The 20,319-nt window shown below is 49.9% G+C and overlaps 1 protein-coding gene across 2 annotated transcripts in view; it reads right to left on the bottom strand.

The window, feature by feature from the left end:
- Nucleotides 1–5,815: 5,815 nt before the first annotated feature.
- FCGBP (Fc gamma binding protein) overlaps nt 5,816–20,319 on the bottom strand; it is a 51,649-nt gene continuing 37,145 nt past the window's right edge. For both annotated transcript variants that reach the window (XM_053604313.1, XM_053604314.1), the window contains 9 exons: nt 18,387–18,960; nt 17,427–18,043; nt 16,542–17,085; nt 14,838–15,409; nt 14,001–14,574; nt 12,450–12,649; nt 9,071–9,451; nt 6,087–6,349; nt 5,816–5,968 (listed from right to left, as the gene is read on the bottom strand). In XM_053604313.1, coding sequence (XP_053460288.1) covers nt 5,959–5,968; nt 6,087–6,349; nt 9,071–9,451; nt 12,450–12,649; nt 14,001–14,574; nt 14,838–15,409; nt 16,542–17,085; nt 17,427–18,043; nt 18,387–18,960 — 3,735 coding nt within the window. In that variant the 3' untranslated portion in view covers nt 5,816–5,958. The remainder of the gene's footprint in view (nt 5,969–6,086; nt 6,350–9,070; nt 9,452–12,449; nt 12,650–14,000; nt 14,575–14,837; nt 15,410–16,541; nt 17,086–17,426; nt 18,044–18,386; nt 18,961–20,319) is intronic.

The raw sequence follows: 20,319 nt of genomic DNA, 5'->3' as shown, positions 1-20,319 counted from the left end.
GATGGGAAATTGATTGTAGATGAGGCTCAAACCCCAAAATTAAAAAAAGCACTGGCTTTGGTGAAAGACATACCCCAATTCAAATCTAGGTTCCGTCAATATAGAGTCATGCCTTAAGCAATGACATCACCACTCTATTTCTTTGTCTGTACCCATTCATAGAGCTATTGTGAAGCTTAGAAATACTGCAGGTAAAGAACCTGACATACCATATGCATTCAATGTGTTTAGATTTCTTTTTCTGTCCGTTTATATCCTCAAACCATGTTTTTTTCCTTAACTGGGAAAAATTAAATTGTCTTCTTTTTTTTTTTTTTTTGCAGTTTCTGGCCGGGGCTGGGTTTGAACCCGCCACCTCTGGCATATGGGGCCAGTGCCCTACTCCTTTGAGCCACAGGCACTGCCCTTAAGTTTTATTTTTTATTTATTTTTAATATTGTAGAGACAGTATTTATCGGTATTTGTCGCCCTCGGTAGAATGCTATGCAGTCACGGCTCACAGCAACCTCCAGCTCTTGGGCTTAGGCGATTCTCTTGCCTCAGCCTCCTGAGTAGCTGGGACTTCAGGCGCCCGCCACAACGCTGAGCTATAAATTGTCTTCTTATTGATTTGAAGGAGCTCCTTGCATATCATAGATATTAATGGTTTGGTAGGTCTGTTGCAAATCTTTCCTCCAGGTTTGCTGTTAACCATTTATTTATTCAGTAGCTATGTGTTGAGCACGTCCTGTGTGCCAGGTGCTAGGAATAAAGTGGCAAGCGAAGCAGATGCAGTCTTTACCATCGAGTTACTTTTTTTTTTTTTTTTTTTTTTGACACAGAGTCACTTGGTCTCCCTTGGTAGAGTGCAGTGGCGTCACAGCTCACAGCAACCTCAAACTCTTGGGCTCCAGCGATTCTCTTGCCTCAACCTCCCGAGTAACAGGGACTTCAGGCGCCCAGCACAAGCCCGGATATTTTTTCGAGTCGGGATCTTGCTCTGGCTCAGGCTGGTCTCAAACCCGTGAGCTCAGGCAATCTACCAGTCTCTTTCTCCCAAGTGTCGGGATTACAGGCATGAGCCACCGCGCCCGGCCGGTAGAATTACTTCTAATTGGACAGAAAGTGAAACAAACATTATTATAATAGCTCGACGTTCAGTCCACAGTGGCGCTGGCAGCTCATTACGCCGCCTGCCTGGGCTCCCCGCCCTCTGTCCTCAGGGGTCTCCAGCCACCTGGCAGAGAAGGGACTGCCGGTTCCCCGCAGGGGCTGCCCGGCATTTCCAAGGTCAAGGCATGAAAGTTGCTGTGCTGGACTTTCGATCTCCCTTTGCCCAAATCTTCAAGACCTCTATTGCGTCCCCGACGGTCCCCTTGGCTGCCACCTAGTGCAGCCGCTCGGAAGGACTTGCGGCCGAGGGCATCCCTCTCAGCACCGCGCGGACCTTCTTCCCCGCCCGGCCGGCAAGCGGCGCCCTCCTCGCTGCACCTCTGCTCACCGCCTCCTACCTCAGGATCCCCCGACCCCGGTGCTCCATTGCCCAGAAGCCGGAGAGCAGCCCAAGTCCCTCCCTGCCCTGCCCCTGTGGACACCCCTACCCCTACCCCCTTCCAGTGACTGTCCGACACACTGTCCCGCACACCTGGGGGCCCCAGCGCGGCCGTCCGGGGCGCTGGCGGGGTGTGGGCAGCTCTGCCGTCCGTCGCCGGCGCCGTGAGTCCACTGTGCCCCAGCCAACCTGGCCCCGGAAAGCCAAAGCTCGCCTCCCCAGACCCGGTTCTTTACTCTGCCCAACATCGGCAGGGAACCGGCCTGGGCCAACCACTAGGAGGATGGCTGGGCCGTGTAAATCGCAAGCAACAAGAGCTTCTGAGAAACTGACCCAGGCATCCCTGTGCTGTCTCCTGAGCTCTCCGTTAGCTGTGCCGGCAGCCTTTCCAAGACATGGACCTGTTGGCTGGCACCATGCCTAGGCCTGCCCTCCCTGCCGGGGAGAACTGATTCGCCAATACTTGTTTTCCTTTCATTAATTGCTCATTCATCCCAATTATGTCTTTGTCTGATTTAAAAAAATGTTACGAAAGAGGCTAAAAAAATCTTTTGGTAATGAAACTACCAGATGAGTCCAGAGGATAGGATGTCCTCTGAGATAACTGGCCTGCTTTGTTGTTGTTTTGAGGCAGTCTTGCTGTGTCACCTGGGCTAGAGTGTAGTGGCCTCAGCCTCACTCACAGAAACCTCAAGACTCCAGGGATCAAGTGATCCTCATGCCTCAGCCTCCCAAGTAACTGGGACTACAGGCGGTGCCACCATACCTGGCTAATTTTCCTATTTTTTTGTAGAGATAAGGTCTCCCTGTGTGGTCCAGGTTGATCTCAACCTCCTGGCCTCAATCAATCTTCCTGTCTTGGTTTCCCAACTGCTAGACTTGCATGTGTGATCCTTTGTACCTGGCTTGACCTACATTCTTAATCTGTCAGTGTTATTGGGGGATTGTGGGGGAAGATGGAAGGACCATTTTCTTTCTAGATTAAAATAGACTAAATGAGATGTAAAAACAATTTAGATGTAAAAACAATTTCGATTGGATTCTAGTTTAAAAATATGGCAGAAAAAGGCATTGGGGACAATTGAAAAATTGAAAAAGAGAATGTTGGAGTTTTAATTTTAGAAAATTATCATACTTCTCCTTAGATAAGATAACAGTATTAGGGTTATGTAGGAGAATGGCCTTTTAGAAAATGCATGAAGTATCTGTGTCAGGATATTTGCAACTTCCTTTTAAATGATTCAGAATAAAATATGTGTGCAGATAAAAAAAAATGGCAAAATGTTAACCATGATTGAATCTAGAAGGTAGGTTTGTTTCTTTGGTACAAATCTTTCAACTTTTCTGTATGTTTAAAAACTATTTAAGGGGCGGGTGCCTGTGGCTCAAAGGGGTAGGGCGCTGGCCCCATATGCCGGAGGTGGCGGGTTCAAACCCAGCCCTGGCCAAAAACTGCAAAAAAAAAAACTATTTTGGGCCGTGCCTGTGGCTCAGTGGGGGGGGGTGGGGTGGGGGGGCGCCGGCCCCATATGCCGAGGGTGGCAGGTTCAAACCCGGCCCCGCCAAACTGCAACAGAAAAAAAGCCGGGCGTTGTGGCGGACGCCTGTAATCCCAGCTACTTGGGAGGCTGAGACAAGAGAATCACCTGAGCCCAAGAGCTGTAGGTTGCTGTGAGCTGTGACACGACAGCACTCTACCAGGGCAAAACAGTGAGACTCTGTCTCTTAAACAAAAAAAAAGAATTATTATTATTTTGACCTTAACAGAAATGTTAAATGTTTACTTTTCATAGGAATTTTTCATAAATAATCTAAATCTTTAGATGATGAACATTTAAATGATGAACTAAAAGATCATTTAAAAAAATCTTGTGGGTGGCGCCCCATAGTTTAGTGGGTAGGGCGCTGGCCACATACACTGAGGATGGCCGGTTTGAACCCAGCCCGGGGCTGTTAAACAACAATGATTAACTGCAACCAAAAAACAGCTGGGCATCTCAGCTACTTGGGAGGCTGAGGCAAGAGAATGGCTTAAGCCCAAGAGTTTGAGGTTGCTGTGAGCAATGACACTCTACCCAGGGCGATAGCTTGAGACTCTGTCTCAAAAAAAAAAACACACACACACAAAAACTTACCTTTTTTTGGCAGGGTATTAGTTTTTCTCCTAAAATTTGTGAACCAATGTTCCAAATAGCATACTTCTGCCTTTTTTGTTTTGTTTTGTTTTTACTTCTGCCTTTCTTGAAGGAATATGGTATAGGTGACTTTCTTTTGTAGAATTTCAAGTCTTTTTTTTTTTAATTTAGTTTCCATAAAAACTGTCAGAAATTGCCAATCCTGACTATGTTTCAAGTTGTATTGCAACTTCCCCTGTGGGAATTGAGGTTCAGGGAACAAACACAAATTCTGATACTTTGGCTACTGCCTTTGCTGTATGTAATGAAAGTCTATCTATGAGTTTGAGATCAGTCTGAGCAACAGTGAGCCTCCATCTCTACAAAAAAACAGAAAAATTAGCCAATCATTGTCGTGGTGGTTGTCTGTAGGCCCAGCTATTTGTGAGGCTGAGGCAGGAGGAGGATTTCCTGAACCTAGGAGTTTGAGGTTGCTGTGAGCTATGATGACACTACTGCACTCTAGCTAATGCAACTGAACGAGACCCTGACTCAAGAAAAACAAACAAATGAATATCAACAACAAAAACCAAATCAGGATTATGGGGGGCTAGGAGAAGTGTTGACTATGGGGGGGCAGAAGTGTAATTTTGGTGGTGACAAAAACATTCTGTATCCTGACTGTGGTGATGGTCACGTAAATCTATACCTGTGTTAAAACTCACAGAACTGTAAAACAATAATAGTCCATTTGACTATATGTAAATTAAAAAAATAATGACATAGGGCGGCACCTGTGGCTCAGTGAGTAGGGCGCAGGTCCCATATGCCGAGGGTGGTGGGTTCAAACCCAGCCCCTGCCAAACTGCAACAAAAAAATAGCCGGGCGTTGTGGCAGGCGCCTGTAGTCCCAGCTGCTCAGGAGGCTGAGGCAAGAGAATCGTGTAAGCCCAAGAGTTAAAGGTTGCTGTGAGCCGTGTGATGCCACGGCACTCTACCCGAGGGCGGTACAGTGAGACTCTGTCTCTACAAAAAAAAAAAAAATAATAATAATGACATAAAGCATTAAAAAAAGTCTTTATCTCTGAAAAAATAATTATTATATATGATGGATGCTAGGAAGGAAGTTAGCAAGAGAAGGGGATCCACTTTAGGTGGGGTGGTCATGAAGGCCTAGGGTGGTTAACATTTAAGTTGACATTGAAAGATGAGTAGAAGCCATCATGTAATGGGGAGAGGGGATGAGAAAGATTCAGCATGTTCAATAAATTGAAAGATCAGGTTTCCAAATTATAATTGGCAAGGAGGACAGTGACAGGAGATGAGTCATAAAAGGTTCGCAGGGAACTCATAGGAAGTTGATTTTATTATAAGAAAAATTTATAGCAAATGATCCGATTTATATTTTAAGAAAGATTCCTCTGGAGTGCCTGTGAGAATGGATTACTGGAGGGGAAGAACGGGTCATAGGATTTGGTGTTGTCAATGTGGATGAGGATGATGGCTGGTACCAGGAGGTGATGGTGGGTATAGTCCTCTACTTTCTGGCTGCTAAACTCACTCAGTGCTGGGGGAAGTGCTATTTGAGGAGGTGCAGAAGATCATCAGGGGGTGGGTTGGGGACAGGTTTGGAAGGGAACCAAGACTTCAGTTTTGATTTGATAAGATTCATGTATAAACTCCTCACTCCAACTCTGTATGTACTATCACTAATTCCATTTTAAAAACGAGGAAAACGGAGCCAGAGAGAACTTAACTTGCTAGGGTTATATTATAGAGCCAGAACTATTGTCCTCTCCATTTTCCACTCCTTCCCTCAATCCAATCATTTACCTTCTCATCCATCCCTCTTCTAATCATTCATTTGGTTATCTTCCTATTTCCCCACCCACTCCTCCATCTCTTCATCAATTCATGCAATCATGAATTCTCTCCCCCCGCCCAGTAAATTATTATTATTTTTTTTTTGCAGTTTTTGGCCAGGGCTGGGTTTGAACTCACCACCTCCGGCATGTGGGGCCGGCGCCCTACTCCTTCGAGCCACAGGCGCCATCCCCCATCTTCCCCCAGTAAACATTTATCAGGTGCCACATTTTGCAGGCATCTGACACTTGCTATGCAGGAAGGAAAGTCAGGGATGAGAAGGCATGAGACACACACTGCATGCAGCTTAGCTGAAGATATTTATTTAATGCTCGCACATTTGGCCTTGACGGCTCAGGTAGGGGGTGCCCTACCATGCTCTGCCCCCTCTCAAATATTGCAACCTCTGGCCATCAGGTCCTGAAGTCTTCATTCCCGGTGGATGACTGATCAGCCATAACTGCAAGAGACAGAGAAACCTGGCATCTGCTCTTGCAGACTAAGTGCCCACCCTGACTGCTCCCGTCCCATGAGGGTCCCTTCTCCAAGAAGCCTTGTTTCCATACTCCATTTCTCACCATGACGAGAAGTCCTGTGCTCTCCATTTCTCCATTGCTGTCTTCCCATGGGAGTCATTGGTCTGGTCCCCGTCATAGTTTCCGCAGGCCCCACACAGCTTTCCAGCGTGGGAGTTGGTGACCATCACAGCCAGCTTCCCGTTGGTTCCAAGCCGCACCTGGACCCCTCCCTTCTGGTGGACTAGCGTGGAGCCATCCAGTGTCTGACTCACAGACACAGATGTTAACACTTCAGCTGGGAGATCCACTTTGAGACCATTCACCTGGTGGAGGTGGGCAAACACAGAGGTGAGGCCAGAGCCACAGAATAGTTGGAGTGTCACCAGGGTGGAGACCCCAAGCAAGACAGTAAGTTTAAGGAGCTAGATCAAGGAGGTAGGAGCTGAGAGAGATGAAGACTAGGATGGATGCACCGTATGGAAGACAGATACATGAGAAGATAGCTGGGTCATCTTGGAGCCTTCTGGTAAACAAAAAACCAAATAAACAAAAAAGAAGATAGCTGGAGGTATGGGTGAATGGATAGAAGGATGGAGAGTGGGAGGATCCACATAACATCCTAAAGTTGGGGAGTTTGTTTACCCAATGGGTAAACAAAACAAATAATCAACTCCCAGGGTTTGGTTCTAGTTTTCAAAATAAAAGAACCCTTCAACATGTCCTGTAAGTTATTAATTCCCTAACAAAAGCAACTTTACCTCTTATTTTTACAATGCTGATGTTTGAAGATAAGTAATGACTTTAACAAATATAATGATCTTGTGAGAAAATTATTTTTTTCTTTATTATAGGCTGTAGACCCAGTAACCTTCTAAGCTTTTCTTTTAAATAACTATTATCTATTTAGTTGATGAGTGATTCCTTCTAAAGTTAGACTCCCATGATGCACCTGTAACTCAGTGGGTAGGGCACTGGCCACATACACCAAGGCTGGCAGGTTCACCCCCAGCCCAGGCCAGCTAAACAACATTGACAACTGCAACAAAAAAATAGCTGGGCATTGTGGTGGGCACCGGTAGTCCGAGCTACTTGGGAGGCTGAGGCAAGAGAATTGCTTAAGTCCAAGAGTCTGAGGTTGCTGTGAGCTGTGATGCCACAGCACTCTACTGAGTGTGACATAGTGAGACTCTGTCTCAAAATAAATAAATAAATAAATAAATAAATAAATAATGTTAGACTCCCTAGTGAAACTCTTTTGAAAGAGTTCTCTCTCTCTCTTTTTTTAAAAATACTCTTGCATCTGAGTTTTCTTCTGCCAGATGATTGGAGAGAGAGATCAATAGACAGGAAAGATAGGTGGATAGATCTGAAATGGATGGATGGGTGACTGGGTGGAAGGAAGAAAGGAAGAAAGAAAGGGAGGGAGAACAGGAGGGATGGGGGAAGAAGGAGGAAGGAAAGAAAGAAATAAGAAAGAAAAAAGAGAGGCGGGACAACAGATGCTGGAAGAAAAGATGGACACAATAAAGATAGGTGGAGACAGTGGGTGGAAAGTCTTTCCAGGCTGTAAGCTTTGCATGTACAAGAACTAGGTTGGAGTCATCTGTTACCTAGCACATGGCTTGGCACAGAGGAAGCAGGGCTGAGTTTATCCACAAAACTAAACTTTTCCTGGGTACCTTTTAGGTACCAGGCCCTGATCTGGGTACTGGGAACAAAGTAGTGACCAAGATGGAGGATCCCTGTCTATCTGAGGCTTATATTCTAGTGATGAAAAAAAGGTGCTGAAAATCTTCTGAGTTTCCTTTTGGGAGTCCAAAATTCTGGTAGATGCTAGCCAAAAGGTACTGATATGAATTAAAACCCCTTGGCACTGAGAGTGTAATGAGCTGCCCTGGTAGACAGCATTTCACGTGTTTTGTTGCAACTCATAGCTGGAGGAATTAAGTATGTCCTGTGCAACTCCACTGGGAAAGGACTTTTGGAACCTTGCACCTGGTTTCCTCCCGACTTTGCATGATGCATCTTTTCCCTTTGTTGATTTTACTTCTTATCCTTTCACTGCAATAAATAAATAGCCATAAGTACAACTATATGCTAGTCCTGTGGGTTCTGAGTGTGGTGTTGGGGATTATCATGTGACCCCAGCCTGACCAATCACAACATGCTATCCCCAAGGCCACAGGGATTGGTTCTAGGGGTGGGAACGTGACCCAAAATGGCCCAGTGAAATATAATCTTGGTTCTTTCTGCTAAGGTAGCTAAACTGGTGGAGTGCAGGCCTGGGGCCACTGGGCGATTGTCTTCACCCTTATGAGGGGAAAGCCATTTAAGAATGAAGTCAGGCATTACAGTGGTTATGGCGCCAGCCACATACACTAAGGCTGGTGGGTTCGAACCCGGCCCGGGCCAGCTAAACAACAATGACAACTGCAACAACAACAAAAAATAGCCGGGCGTTGTGATGGGTGCCTGTAGTCCTAGCTACTTGGGAGGCTGAGGCAAGAGAATCACTTAAGCCCAAGAGTTGGAGGTTGCTGTGAGCCATGAGGCCATGGCACTCTATCAAGAGCAACATAGTGAGACTCTGTCTCAAAAAAAAAAAAGAAAAAAAGAATGAAGTCAATTTAGTGATCAACAACCCTAAAAGATAGAGGTACATATTTCTGACAATACTGTCAGGGCACCTGGATCCAGCTACTCCTGAAGCTCTAGCCCTGGGTTCTTTTAGTTATATGGGCCCATAAATTCAACTTTTGCTTTCAATTTGAATTTGATTTTCTGTCTCTTGCAATCAATGGAGTCTTGATTGATACTAATGTCAAAACTATTATGTTACTTGCGTGTGTTTTTGCTCCTCAAGAACTCAGCCAGAACAGAGAGACTAAGTTTGAAATATTGAAACAAATACAAATCCAGAGACCAAACTCTAGAGACCCAGATAAAGGAAAACAGACAGATAGCAAGACAGAGAGGCAGCCAGGAAAAACAAAAACCCAGGGAAGATATCCATCATCTCCTCCCCTCCCCGAGCCCAAGCTTACCCACACGCCCTTGAGTGGGGTCACTGTCACTATCCCATCCTGGAAGAAGATGTGGATCTGGCCCACACCCCCAGTTTTGCCACGGCAGTGGACATCAGCAATGACACGGTACCAGGGGATGGTCTTCTGTAGTCCTGGGCAATAGGAAGAAAGCTCATAGATGCCAGGAGAGTCGACAGAACTGTGGGCTCCATCAAAGGTGGTCAGGTTGGCACCCTTTGAGAGAGAACAGAGGCCTCGGGAGATCCAGCAGTCCCGGGTTCCAGCCTGGATATCACATACACGGTCTGCTGGACAGCCAGCTGCCTGGCATGTCAGGCCAGTGCTTGAGGAACAGGAACAGCGCTCACTGCAGTCTGATGTCAGCAAGGAGGAGTTCACCTGTGCACAGAAAAGGGCCAGGTTATGGAGGTGTGATGAATTGCAAAAAACGAACACAGTCCTTCTTCAACCCTCTGAACCCAGGCAGAGTGATCTTGCAGTAGACTCTCATTAAGAAATGGAGTTTATTTCCTCTCCCCATGAGTCTGAGTTGGCCTTAAGACTACGTTTTATTTATTTATTTATTTATTTATTTATTTATTTAGAGACAGAGTCTCACTTTGTCGCCTTTGCTAGAGTGTCATGGCGTCACAGCTCACAGCAACCTCCAACCTCTGGGCTTAAGTGATTCTCTTGCCTCAGCCTCCTGAGTAGCTGGGACTACAGGCGCCCGCCACAACGCCTGGCTATGTTTTGGTTGTAGTTGTCATTGTTGTTTGGCAGGCCTGGGCTGGATTTGAACCCACCAGCTCTGGGGTACGTGGCTGGCGCCCTAGCCGCTGAGCTACAGGCGCGGAGCCCTTAGACCTTTTTCTTCTCTATCCACATTCACTACTTGGTGATTTCATCAAATCTTGTGAAAACTAAAAGCAGTGTCTGATCTTCAGCCGCACCTCCACCAGGAGAGTGGTAATTGTTATAGAGGATATTACTGGGACAACTGGTGACATTTGAATAAAAATCTATAAATTAAATAATAGTATTGAATCAATGTTAATTTTCTGATTTTGATAATTGTACTGTGCCATATAAATGAATTTCCTTATTCTTAGGAAATTCATGGTAAAGTGGGACTATGTTTGTGATGTACTCTCAAATGGTTCAGAGAAAATGATAGGTGTATACTGTGTATTAATACACAGAGCATGATGGAGGAAACATTGTATAAAGTCAACAGTTGAAGTATTTGAGTGAAGAGCAGGAGTTGTTTATATTATACCTGCAATTTTTCTTTTTCTTTTTTTTTTTTCTGAGACTGAGTCTCACTATGTCACTCTCGGTAGAGTGTTGTGGTGTCTCATCTCACAGCAACCTCAAACTCTTGGGGCTCAAGTGATTCTCTCGCCTCAGCCTCCCAAGTAGTTGGACCACAGGTGCCTGCCACAATGCCCAGGGAAGGAAATCCATCCAGTAAATGCTACTTTATATGCAAACAACACATTTGCAGAAGTGATTAAATTAAGGATTTTCTTTTTTGAGACAGAGTCTCACTTAGTCACTCTTGGTAGAGTGCAGTGGTATCATAGCTCACAGCAACCTCAAACTCTTGGGCTTACGCAATTCTCTGTTTTTTGGTTGTAGTTGTCATTGTTGTTTGGCAGGCCTGGGCTGGATTTGAACCTGCTACCTTCTGGTGTATGTGGCCGGTGCCCTAGCTGCTGAGCTATGGGTGCGGAGCCAAGTTTGAGTTCTTCAAAAACGAACGTTTGAAAACTTTAAAAGAAATGAATGAATGTAGGGCGGCGCCTGTGGCTCAAGGAGTAGGGCACCGGTCCCATATGCCGGAGGTGGCGGGTTCAAACCTAGCCCTGGCCAAAAAAAAAGAAATGAATGAATGTAATCAATAAGATAAATATTGCCCACATTTATATCTCTATGCCAGACCTTTCCACCATACGCCAGACTTAAGAACCTAAGACTTTGGCTCAGGCAGAGAGGTTGGGATGGGTTGGGGCATCCATGAGATGCAAACCATGAGAGTCCAGAGGTGGCATCCTACTCAGCCTAGGAGAACATGGATGGCTTCTAGTAGGTAGTAAGACCTGATGGAAGGAGCAAAAGTCTGACTCCACTTACAAGTAGTGCTAAGTTAATGCCATTTGTTCAGGGAGTGCCTTGGACTTTATTCTCTATGTTGCAATTTCTTCAGCATGGGGGAAATAGCAATAGTACCTATTTCAAAGGATTGCTGTGATTATTAAATTAACACCCATGACAAACTCGGTGCATATTAAGTACTCAGGAAATATTGTTAACGAGAATAAATCCATTATTCAATTTGATTCATATTACCGAAAGATTGTTAGCTGGGCTACTTATTGTGCTGTTCTCTTTACTGAGAGTGATGAACATGTAGGGCAAGGCCCAGTGCTCAGTGGATACATCTCTGGCTCAATCATACCCAATCTTCAGACACCTATGACTCAACAATGAGGACTAACCCCATTTTACAGGTGAAAAAAAAGAAAATGAGGTTCAGGGAGGGAACTGTGGTAGGTCAAATGATGGCCCCCTAAGTCCTCACCCCTGAAGCAGTAAATGCTACCTTATACGCAAACAACACATTTGCAGATGTGATTAAATTAAGGATTTTTTTTTTTTTTTTGGAGACAGAGTCTCACTTTGTCACCCTTGGTAGAGTGTAGTGGTATCATAGCTCACACACCTCAAACTCTTGGGCTTAAGTGATTCTCTTGCTTCAGCCTCCCAAGTAGCTGGGACCTGCCACCATGCCTGGCTATTTTTTTTAGAGACGAGGTCTCGCTCTGGCTCAGGCTGGTCTCGAACCTTAGAACTCAGGCAATCCACACACCTTGGCCTCTCAAGTGCTGGGATTATAGGTGTGAACCACTGCGCCTGGCTTAAATTAAGGATCTTGTGGTGGAAAATTTATCCTGGATTACCTGGGTAGGCCTCAAATGCAATTACATTTCTCCATATAAGAGGGATGCAGAAGGAGATTTTACGACACACGCAGAGGAAGATAGTGGTGGTGTGGTCACCACCAAGGAACACCTGCAGCAAGCAGAAGCTGGAGAAGGCAGGGAACAGAATCTCCCTGCATCTGGAAGGAACACCACCCTGGCAACACCTTGATTTCAGCCCAATGATCCTGATGTCTGACTTCTGGCCTCCAGAACAGTAAGAGAATGAATGTCTCTTATTTTAAGCCACCTGTCTATGATAATTTGTTACAGCAGCCACAGGAAACTGATAGAGGGAGGTTGCCTGCATTAAGTCACACAGCTGGGAAATGATGGCAGCTCCTCCAGCCCCATCGTCCAGGTGGTGAGCACACAAGCTCCACCCTCTCTGCCCACCTCAGGCCCCTACTCACCGGCAAGTATCGGCCACTGCGGGTGCAGCCACAGTCTTGGGCAGGGATACAGACACCCTGGGAGAACAGGTAGCGGTCGTCACACTCACAGCCCTCAAAGCAGCGGGTGGTGCAGCCTGTGAGGCCAGAGAGAGCCGCACAGGAGCCCTGGCAGGTGCGTGTGCAGACGGAGTAGTGGCTGTGGGCGGGGCACTGGAGCGCTGCAGAGAGAGGAGGCAGGGATGGTCACATCTCCACAGGGCACGGGATAACTAATGGGACCTACTATGCACGAAGCTCTAGGTTGGGAGGCGCTGAGGACCCAGTGATAAGAGCCTCAGAGTTCTCACACGGTGAGACAGATGGTGACTGCTCCAAATGAACATGCTGCACCGAGGAAGGACAGACAGAGGGTTGGGGCAGGACAGGGGGGCATGGGCAGAGGGTTTAGGTGAGATGGGGACACGGGCACAGGGTTGGGGTGGGGGTATGATGGGCAGAGGGTTTGGCTGGGATGGGGGAGCATGGGCAGGAGGTTTAGGTGAGATGGGGACATGGGCATGGGGGTCAGGGTTGGGATGGGGGGCATGGGAGAAGGGTAGGGGTGTGAATGGGGAGGCATGGCTGGGGATTTGGGTGGGATAGGGAGGCATGGGCAGGGTCTTTGGGTGGGATGGGGACATAGGCAGAGGTGTCAGGGCTAGGACGGGGAGCTTGGACAGAGGGGTTGGAGTGACTGAGGGAATAGGGAGAGGGGTCAGGTGGGATGGGGGGTATAGGCAGGGAAGTTGGAGTTGGGACAGGGGCTGTGAGGACCCAGGGGAAACATCCCAGGTAAAGCTGTGGGCTCTGGCTAAGCAACTGATGAATGGTATGGCTGTCTTGAGATGGGCACTGGGGTAGGGGAAAGAAGGACCAGGTTAGGGGTGAAATGCTGATTCCAGTTGGGAACACAGCAGGTGTGAGAGACTCTAAGGACACCCAGGGGAAGGTGTCCAGGAGGCCTCGGGACCCCAGAGGCAGGCAGTCAGGAGAGAGTTCAGGGCTGGAGCCAGACAAGGTCCACTGTCAACACTGAACAGGACTGTGGGTGTGGGTGGTGGCCGTGCGTGTAGGGCCTGCCCTGAGCAAACTGAAGAAGACATATCCCTGCCTTGGGATTTAAAGGAGAGGTACAGTCCTGGTTTGGGGGGGTGTCTAATGAGCTGTGGTCTTGTACCGGGGGGATCTGAGGGGATGCCATTTTGTCTTGGGGGGGTCTGGGTGAACCTCACACTCAGGCTCTATTTTGTGCACTGCCCGACCCACCCAACTGTCCCTTTCAGGTCACCGCAGAAAGAGTCGAGGACAGAGCCCTAGGGAAGAAGTGAATTTGAGGTTGGAGGAGACTGGGCCCTTGTAAGGAGTCTGAGAAGAGCACTCAGGGAGGTAGGAGGAAAGCTGGCAGAGTACGCTGCGGGAAAGGGGGTGTGGGGGCAGGGAGAGCCTGATTTAAGATGTGGACAGAAGGAAGGGTCAGGAGCCACCCCCGTCCCTGGTCCGGAGTCCTCTGAGGGACCTACAGATACTCACGGCAGAAGCTGTCCGTCCTCCAGGGCTTCACAGCCATGCCAGCAGCCTGACAGGCTGCTGTGTAGGCTGCCAGGCTGCGGCAGAGGAAGGCTTTGTCACCTTTTTGGGCACACAGGTCATACACACATTGGCGGAAATACTCAGAGGGGCTCAGCGATGCATGGCAGGTCGCAAACGGGCCCTTGGGGTCACGGAGCAGCCCGCAGACCTGGTTGCTCTCATATGGCTTCGTCTCCTCTGCCAAGCACACGGGGCAGCCACGGGGTCCGCAGCCCTCACCACAGCCCTGGGAGGAGCTGGGCGCCCGCCATGCAGCTCCGAAGGCTTCCACACTGGGGGCTGCTGTGCCACTGGGCAGGACAAAGTCATCATTCCAGTTGCCATTGAAGTTCCCACAGAGGCCACAAAGTCGTCCACGGAAGGGGCTAGGGATGGACATGAGGACGTGGGCATCCCCATCAAAGAGAAGCCGCAATCCCTTGGTTGTCTGCAGAACCATGTTTCGTCCCTCAGCGGTCACCCGCACACGGCCCACAGCCACAGGCAGGGCCACAGCCTCGCCATCCACAGTAACCTAGGTAGAAGGGGCAGGTAGGTCAGGGACTTACAGAAGCACAGGTGAGGCTATCACCTCATAGCCCCAGGTCAGAGCTGTGTCTCCTTCAGTCCATTAGGGTTTGCCCCCTAATTGCCACGGTGGGACCATCCCCCACAGACCCTCCAGGACAGGGCTGTATCCCCCTGAAGACCCCTGTATTGGGGCAATTTTCCTCTCAGATCCTACAGAGCAGGGTCATGTCTCCTCAGAACCCCATGGGTGGGTCAGTGTCCATTCACCTGTGGTCCCCGAGCCAGGCCTATGACCTCGCCAGCCACAGTAACCAGCAAGCGTTGGGGGTCTCCAGTAGCATTCTTCTCAAGCACAATGGTAAAGTCCTCATCCCCAGGCTTTGGCTGGCAGACTTGGGCCAAGATATAGGAGCAAGAGCCGTATAGGTCATAGACACGCCCGTCAAGGGTGATGTAGTGGATGCCCCCACTGGCTAGGCAGCGGCCACAGCCGGTGGGTTGACAGCCCTGGACACCATTCTCCAACCGGCATTCCTCATAGGGCCTACAGGCCATGCCCTCCTGGCAGGTGACTTGGCCACCTGGCTTGCATTCACAGCGCCGCTCACACTCGGGACCCGGGTAGAAGACCTCGCCCAGTGGGTAGTAGCGGCCATCGTGGAGACAGCCACACTGGCCCACAGGTACACAGGTGTTGCCGCTGAGCACAAAACCAGCATCACAAGCACAGCCCTCACGGCAGGCTGACTCACAGCCCTCAGGGGCTGAGAGGCTTGGGCAGCTCACAGGACAGGAGTTACTGCAGAGCTCATAGTGGCTGTGGGCAGGGCACTGGAAAGCTGCGGGGACAAGGTGGGGATGAAATAAGCCAGGTGGGTGTGGCAGGGGAGGCAGAGGAAGGGACAAAGTAGGGAAGAACCAGATAGGCTTGGATCTCCCACGCCCGTCCCGGGAAAAGGTCCTGAGGGAGAACTGCTGGGTCACCTGGGTACCAATGGGTTTAGGCATCTGATCCGGCACAACTGACTGGGGCATTCAGCATGGGAGCTGGGATGGGGTGTTTAACTAAGTCTCTGTCCAGGTTGTGTGACTCTGCCTGGGTGAGTGTGATCTGGTTGGATTAGAACCAACAGTGGGGCCAGGCCAGAAACAGTGGCCTCTAATCATAGCACTCTGGGAGGCCAAGGTGGGTGGACTGCCTGAGCTCAGGAGTTCGAGACCATCCTGAGCAAGAGTGAGACCCTGTCTCTACTAAAAGTAGAAAGACCAGCCAGGCAAGAACCAACTATGGGCATCTGAGGGTGTGGATGTGACTGGGGCATGATTCTACCTGAGCATACCTCTCTGCTGGAGTTGTGGCTGTCTACCCAGAGAAGCTGCCAGCATCTCTCTGACATGACCTGTTTCCAGGTGTGCCAGCATAAATCTGACCAAGGAGATCTCTTTGAAGAAACTGCCCAGGGCTATCTAACTGTGAGTCTATGGATCTGCCTGGGGCTACATCAGAGTCCTGATTCCTTCTGGGTGCATCTGACTGGTTTGTTTTGGTGTATAATCTAGCCAGATACTGCTGAAGGTATGTGACTAGGTACATTTCAGCATGTGAACAGTCAAGGGGCATCCAATCAGATGTAACTCACTGAGTCTCTCTGATGGGGGTCTTTGCTGTGTGACAGGGCCAGTCACTCTAATCTATACCACTTGGAGACCTGAGCTCATGGCTGATGAGTCCCTGAGAGTGTCCTGGGCCTAAGGTTTCTGACCAGAAATCTCTGAGTCTCTCCCATTGCCGCACCTGACCTGGTGTATTTGAGTGTGTGAAGGTAACGTGTTTCTCTGATGGGAGGTACCTGGCTCAGGGGAAGGAAGTGGTCCCTGAGCACCATGTAGGAAGGAAAGGCTCTTGTCTTAGAGTCCAGGGAAGGGCGGAGAAAGACACCACTAGGTGGACATGCGTGGATCAGTACTCACGACAGAAGTCCGGCCGCCTCCACTCTTTGATCTCGGCCCCAGCTGCCTGACAGGTTGACACGTAGGCAGCAATGGCAGGGCAGAGGCCTCCGGGATGGCCCTGAGCTTGGCAGGCGTCCAGTAAGCAGGCCTGGAAGTACTTCTCTGGTGGCACCAGAGAGTGACAGGGCGCCAGCGGACCGTCGAGGGCGGAGATCACTCCGCAGGCATCTGGGCCGCCAAAAGGCTTCTGCTGCTCGGGTGTGCACGGTTTAGGGCATGGCCCAGGGACGCACTCCCCGCAATCCGGGGCGCCGCCCACCTTCCAGCCTGCTGGGTTCCCGCCCACCGCCGTCAGGTCGTCTGCGGGGTTCTTGTTGTAGTTCCCGCACAGGCCACAGAGGACGCCCGCGTATGTCGCCGGCACCCGCAGGCGCAAGGAGCTGGACCCGTCGAAAGACAGCGAGAGTCCGAAGGTCGTGGTTGCCACCACGTCGGCGCCGCTCAGGTACGCGCGGAGACCTGTGTCCAGCTGGAAGGGCAGAGCCACGAGCTCGCCGTCCACCTGCAGGAGGGGGAGGAGGGGCAGTGAGCGGTGCAAATACGGTTTGAATCCTGGCTCCATTGCCTTGGGTACTCTGACCATGCAACTACTTCTCTTATAATCAATAAACACGATGTCACTGGCTCCTCAGGCTTCCCTGATGCAGGCACTTTTCTTAGACCCATTTTACAGAGGAATAAACTAAGGCTTAGAGAGGGGGAAGTCACTGCTTCAAGCCCTCTGGCTTATAGATCTGTACTCTGAACCTCTCCGTGGTGCATCAGCTAAGCTGTGAAAAGTGCTCAGGGGAATGGTGGACTCCTTACCATCTCAGGCAACCCTGGGACCCACGCCGTCCTCACCTGTAGCTTCCGGGGCCAGCGTGCACTCATGGTCAGGTTGTGGTTGTAGATATGCAGGGTGACACTGCGGGTGTAACTGACAGCCTGGCTGCCCCGATGCTCATTGGCTACAGTGACTGCAAAGTTCTCAGCCGTCGTGGCTGATCCAGGGCAGGGTGCGCTCAGCAGGTACTCGCAGGTGCCTTGGAAGTCGAATTTGTGCCCATCCAGAGTGATGTAATGGGGGTCACCCCACGCCTGGCACTCAGCCGTACTGATGGGACGGCAGCCATGCTGGCCAGAGGGAAGGAGGGCACACTCTTCACCCACCCCACAGCTGGCAGGCTTGCAAACTAGTGAGCCACTCCCAGGCTCACAGTGACACCACTTAGAGCAGGTGTCATCTGCCCAAAACTTGCTGTTGGCCTCATAGTAGGTGCCATTGGCCCAGCAGCCACAGCCGCCTTGCAGGAGAACGCAGCGGTCAGCACTGAAGACGTAGCCTGGGTTGCACTGACAACCCTCCGTGCAGGGACCATCACATGGCACTGAGGGTGGGCGGGGAGCTGGGGATGGGCAGCTGGCTGGGCAAGGTGGGCCACAGAGCTCGTAGTGGCTGTTGTCTGGGCAGGAGATCTCTGTGGGCAGATGAGGGAGTGGGAAGGAGAAAAACAGATTGGTGTCAGGGGTGTCCTAGGACAGGGTGGGAGGAGATAGAGACAGAGAGACAAAGAGGAGCAGAGGAAAATAGAGAGAGACAGAGAGGGACACAGGAGACAGAGAGATACAGAGAGACTCAAACAGAAACTGAGGGAGGTACGGGGGAGAAAGTGACAAACAGAGAGACAGAGACAATCAGATGACACACAGAGAGAGGTGCCAAGAGACAGAAGCACAGAGAAAGGACTGGAATAAAATCAAACCAGCCCTACCGAGACAGAACCCTGCCCCCTGCTCCTGCTCCACGGTCTCAACACTCACCACAGCCAGCCTGAGTCCGCCAGTCCTTGATGACAATCCCTGCAGCCTGGCAGGCAGCAGCATAGGAAGCCAGCGCCTGGCAAAGTATGTCATGGGCCCCGCCTCCCAGGCAGACATCCAGAATACAGCCCTTGAAGAAGCTATCAGGTGGCACGTGGTCATGGCAGGCGGCAAAGGGGCCCCCTGTGCCTGGGACCAGAGGTCCACAGAAGCCAGGGCCCTTATATTCCTCCATCCGGTCCTCAGAGCATGTTGGGCAGGACCCCTTACATTCGTCCCAGCACAGTGGATCCCAGTCCGGGACTCGCCAGCTGCCACCCCAGATGGGTATCGAGGGAGCCAGTGTGCCGTTAGGGAAGACCTGGTCATTGTTGGGGTTGCGATCCATGTTCCCACAGAGCCCACACACCGCAGCATAATAGCTACTGGGTAGTATCACCTCTACTCGCCAATTCCAGTCATAGGTGACTTGCAGCCCAAAGTCAGCTGCCAGCACCGCCTTTGACGAGCCATGGGTCACTGAAAGCCGCCCACCGGCCACAGTGACAGGCAGTGCTGTCAGCACACCGTTCACCTGGGGGAAGGAGGCAAACAGGAGTTATGGGGATTGGAGAGGTCTCAGCTTCTGCCTCCTGCCTCCCTCTCATCCTACCAGAGCCTGGGAGCCGCCAAGGCCGTTTTACCACTGTCAGGTGCATTGTTATTTGACAAACATTGTGGAAATCTGTCCTAGTCCAGGCCCTGGGGAATAAAACCTCACTCTACTTTTTCTGGCTCTCTCTTGACCTCTGTCTCCCTCCTTTCTCTGTAGCTGTGTTTCTTCCTCTCTCTTCACCTAGCTCTGCCTCCCTCTGGACCTTCCCTTCTTTCTTTATGTCTCTGAGTTTCTCTCTGCCTCTCTCCTCTTCCTCTCTGTGCATCTCCATGTGTCTGGTCGCTTCCACTCACCCACCACCACTTATTTAGTACCTGTCCTGTTCAGTACCTCACTTTCTTCCTGAGAGCAGCCATTAATCTGCATCTCTATTTCCCTGGGCAAAAGGCCTGGCTCTTATCTCTTCCCACATCTCCCCAAATTTCCCTCTGGGCCAGACTCGGAGCTGAGGAGTAGGCATACACCATCTTGCTGTGAAACCTGACCACTAAGGTGCCTGTTTCACAAATGAGAAAACTGAGGCCCCTCAAATAAAGTTACTTGCCCAACATGCTGTAGTTCATGAGGAGGAGAGGCTGGATTCAAACCCAGGCCTATATAAAGGCAAATGCTGAAGTCCTACATTAAAGCCCTTAACAAAGGGCTAGGCTTGTTTTTGTTTTTTTTTTTTTTTGAAACAGAGTCTCACTGTCCACCCTTAGTAGAATTCGTGTTGTCACAGCTCACAGCAACCTCAAACTCTTGGGCTTAAGAGATTCTCTTGCCTCAGCCTCCCAAGTAGCTGGGACTATAGGCGCCCGCCACAATGCCCGGCTATTTTTTTGTTACAGTTGTCATTGTTGATTTTAGCTGGCCTGGGCTGGGTTTGAACCCGCCAGCCTCAGTGTATGTGGCCGACGCCCTACCTACTGAGCTACGGGTGCCGTCTGTTTTTAAATTTTTATTTTATATATATATATATATGTTTTGAGACAGAGTCTCACTCTTTCGCCCTGGGTAGAGTGCCATGGTGTCATAGCTTATAGCAACCTCAAACTCTTGGACTCAAGCAATCCTCTTGCCTCAGCCTCTTGAGTTTCTGGGACTATAGGTGCCCATTTCCATGCCCAGGTGGTTTTTCTATTTTTAATAGAGATGGGGTCTCACTTTTTCTTGCTCAGGCTAGTCTTGAACTTCTCACCTCAAGCAATCCACTGCCTTGGCCTTCCAGAGTTCTGGGATTATAGGCATGAGCCACTGCACCTGCCCTGAGCCACCCATGCCCAGCCATTAGGCTTG

Source organism: Nycticebus coucang, chromosome 10, assembly GCF_027406575.1.
Source record: "Nycticebus coucang isolate mNycCou1 chromosome 10, mNycCou1.pri, whole genome shotgun sequence".
Lineage (NCBI taxonomy): Eukaryota > Metazoa > Chordata > Mammalia > Primates > Lorisidae > Nycticebus > Nycticebus coucang.
Note: the sequence above shows the minus strand (reverse complement) of the source record. Positions and strands in the feature narration are given on the sequence as shown.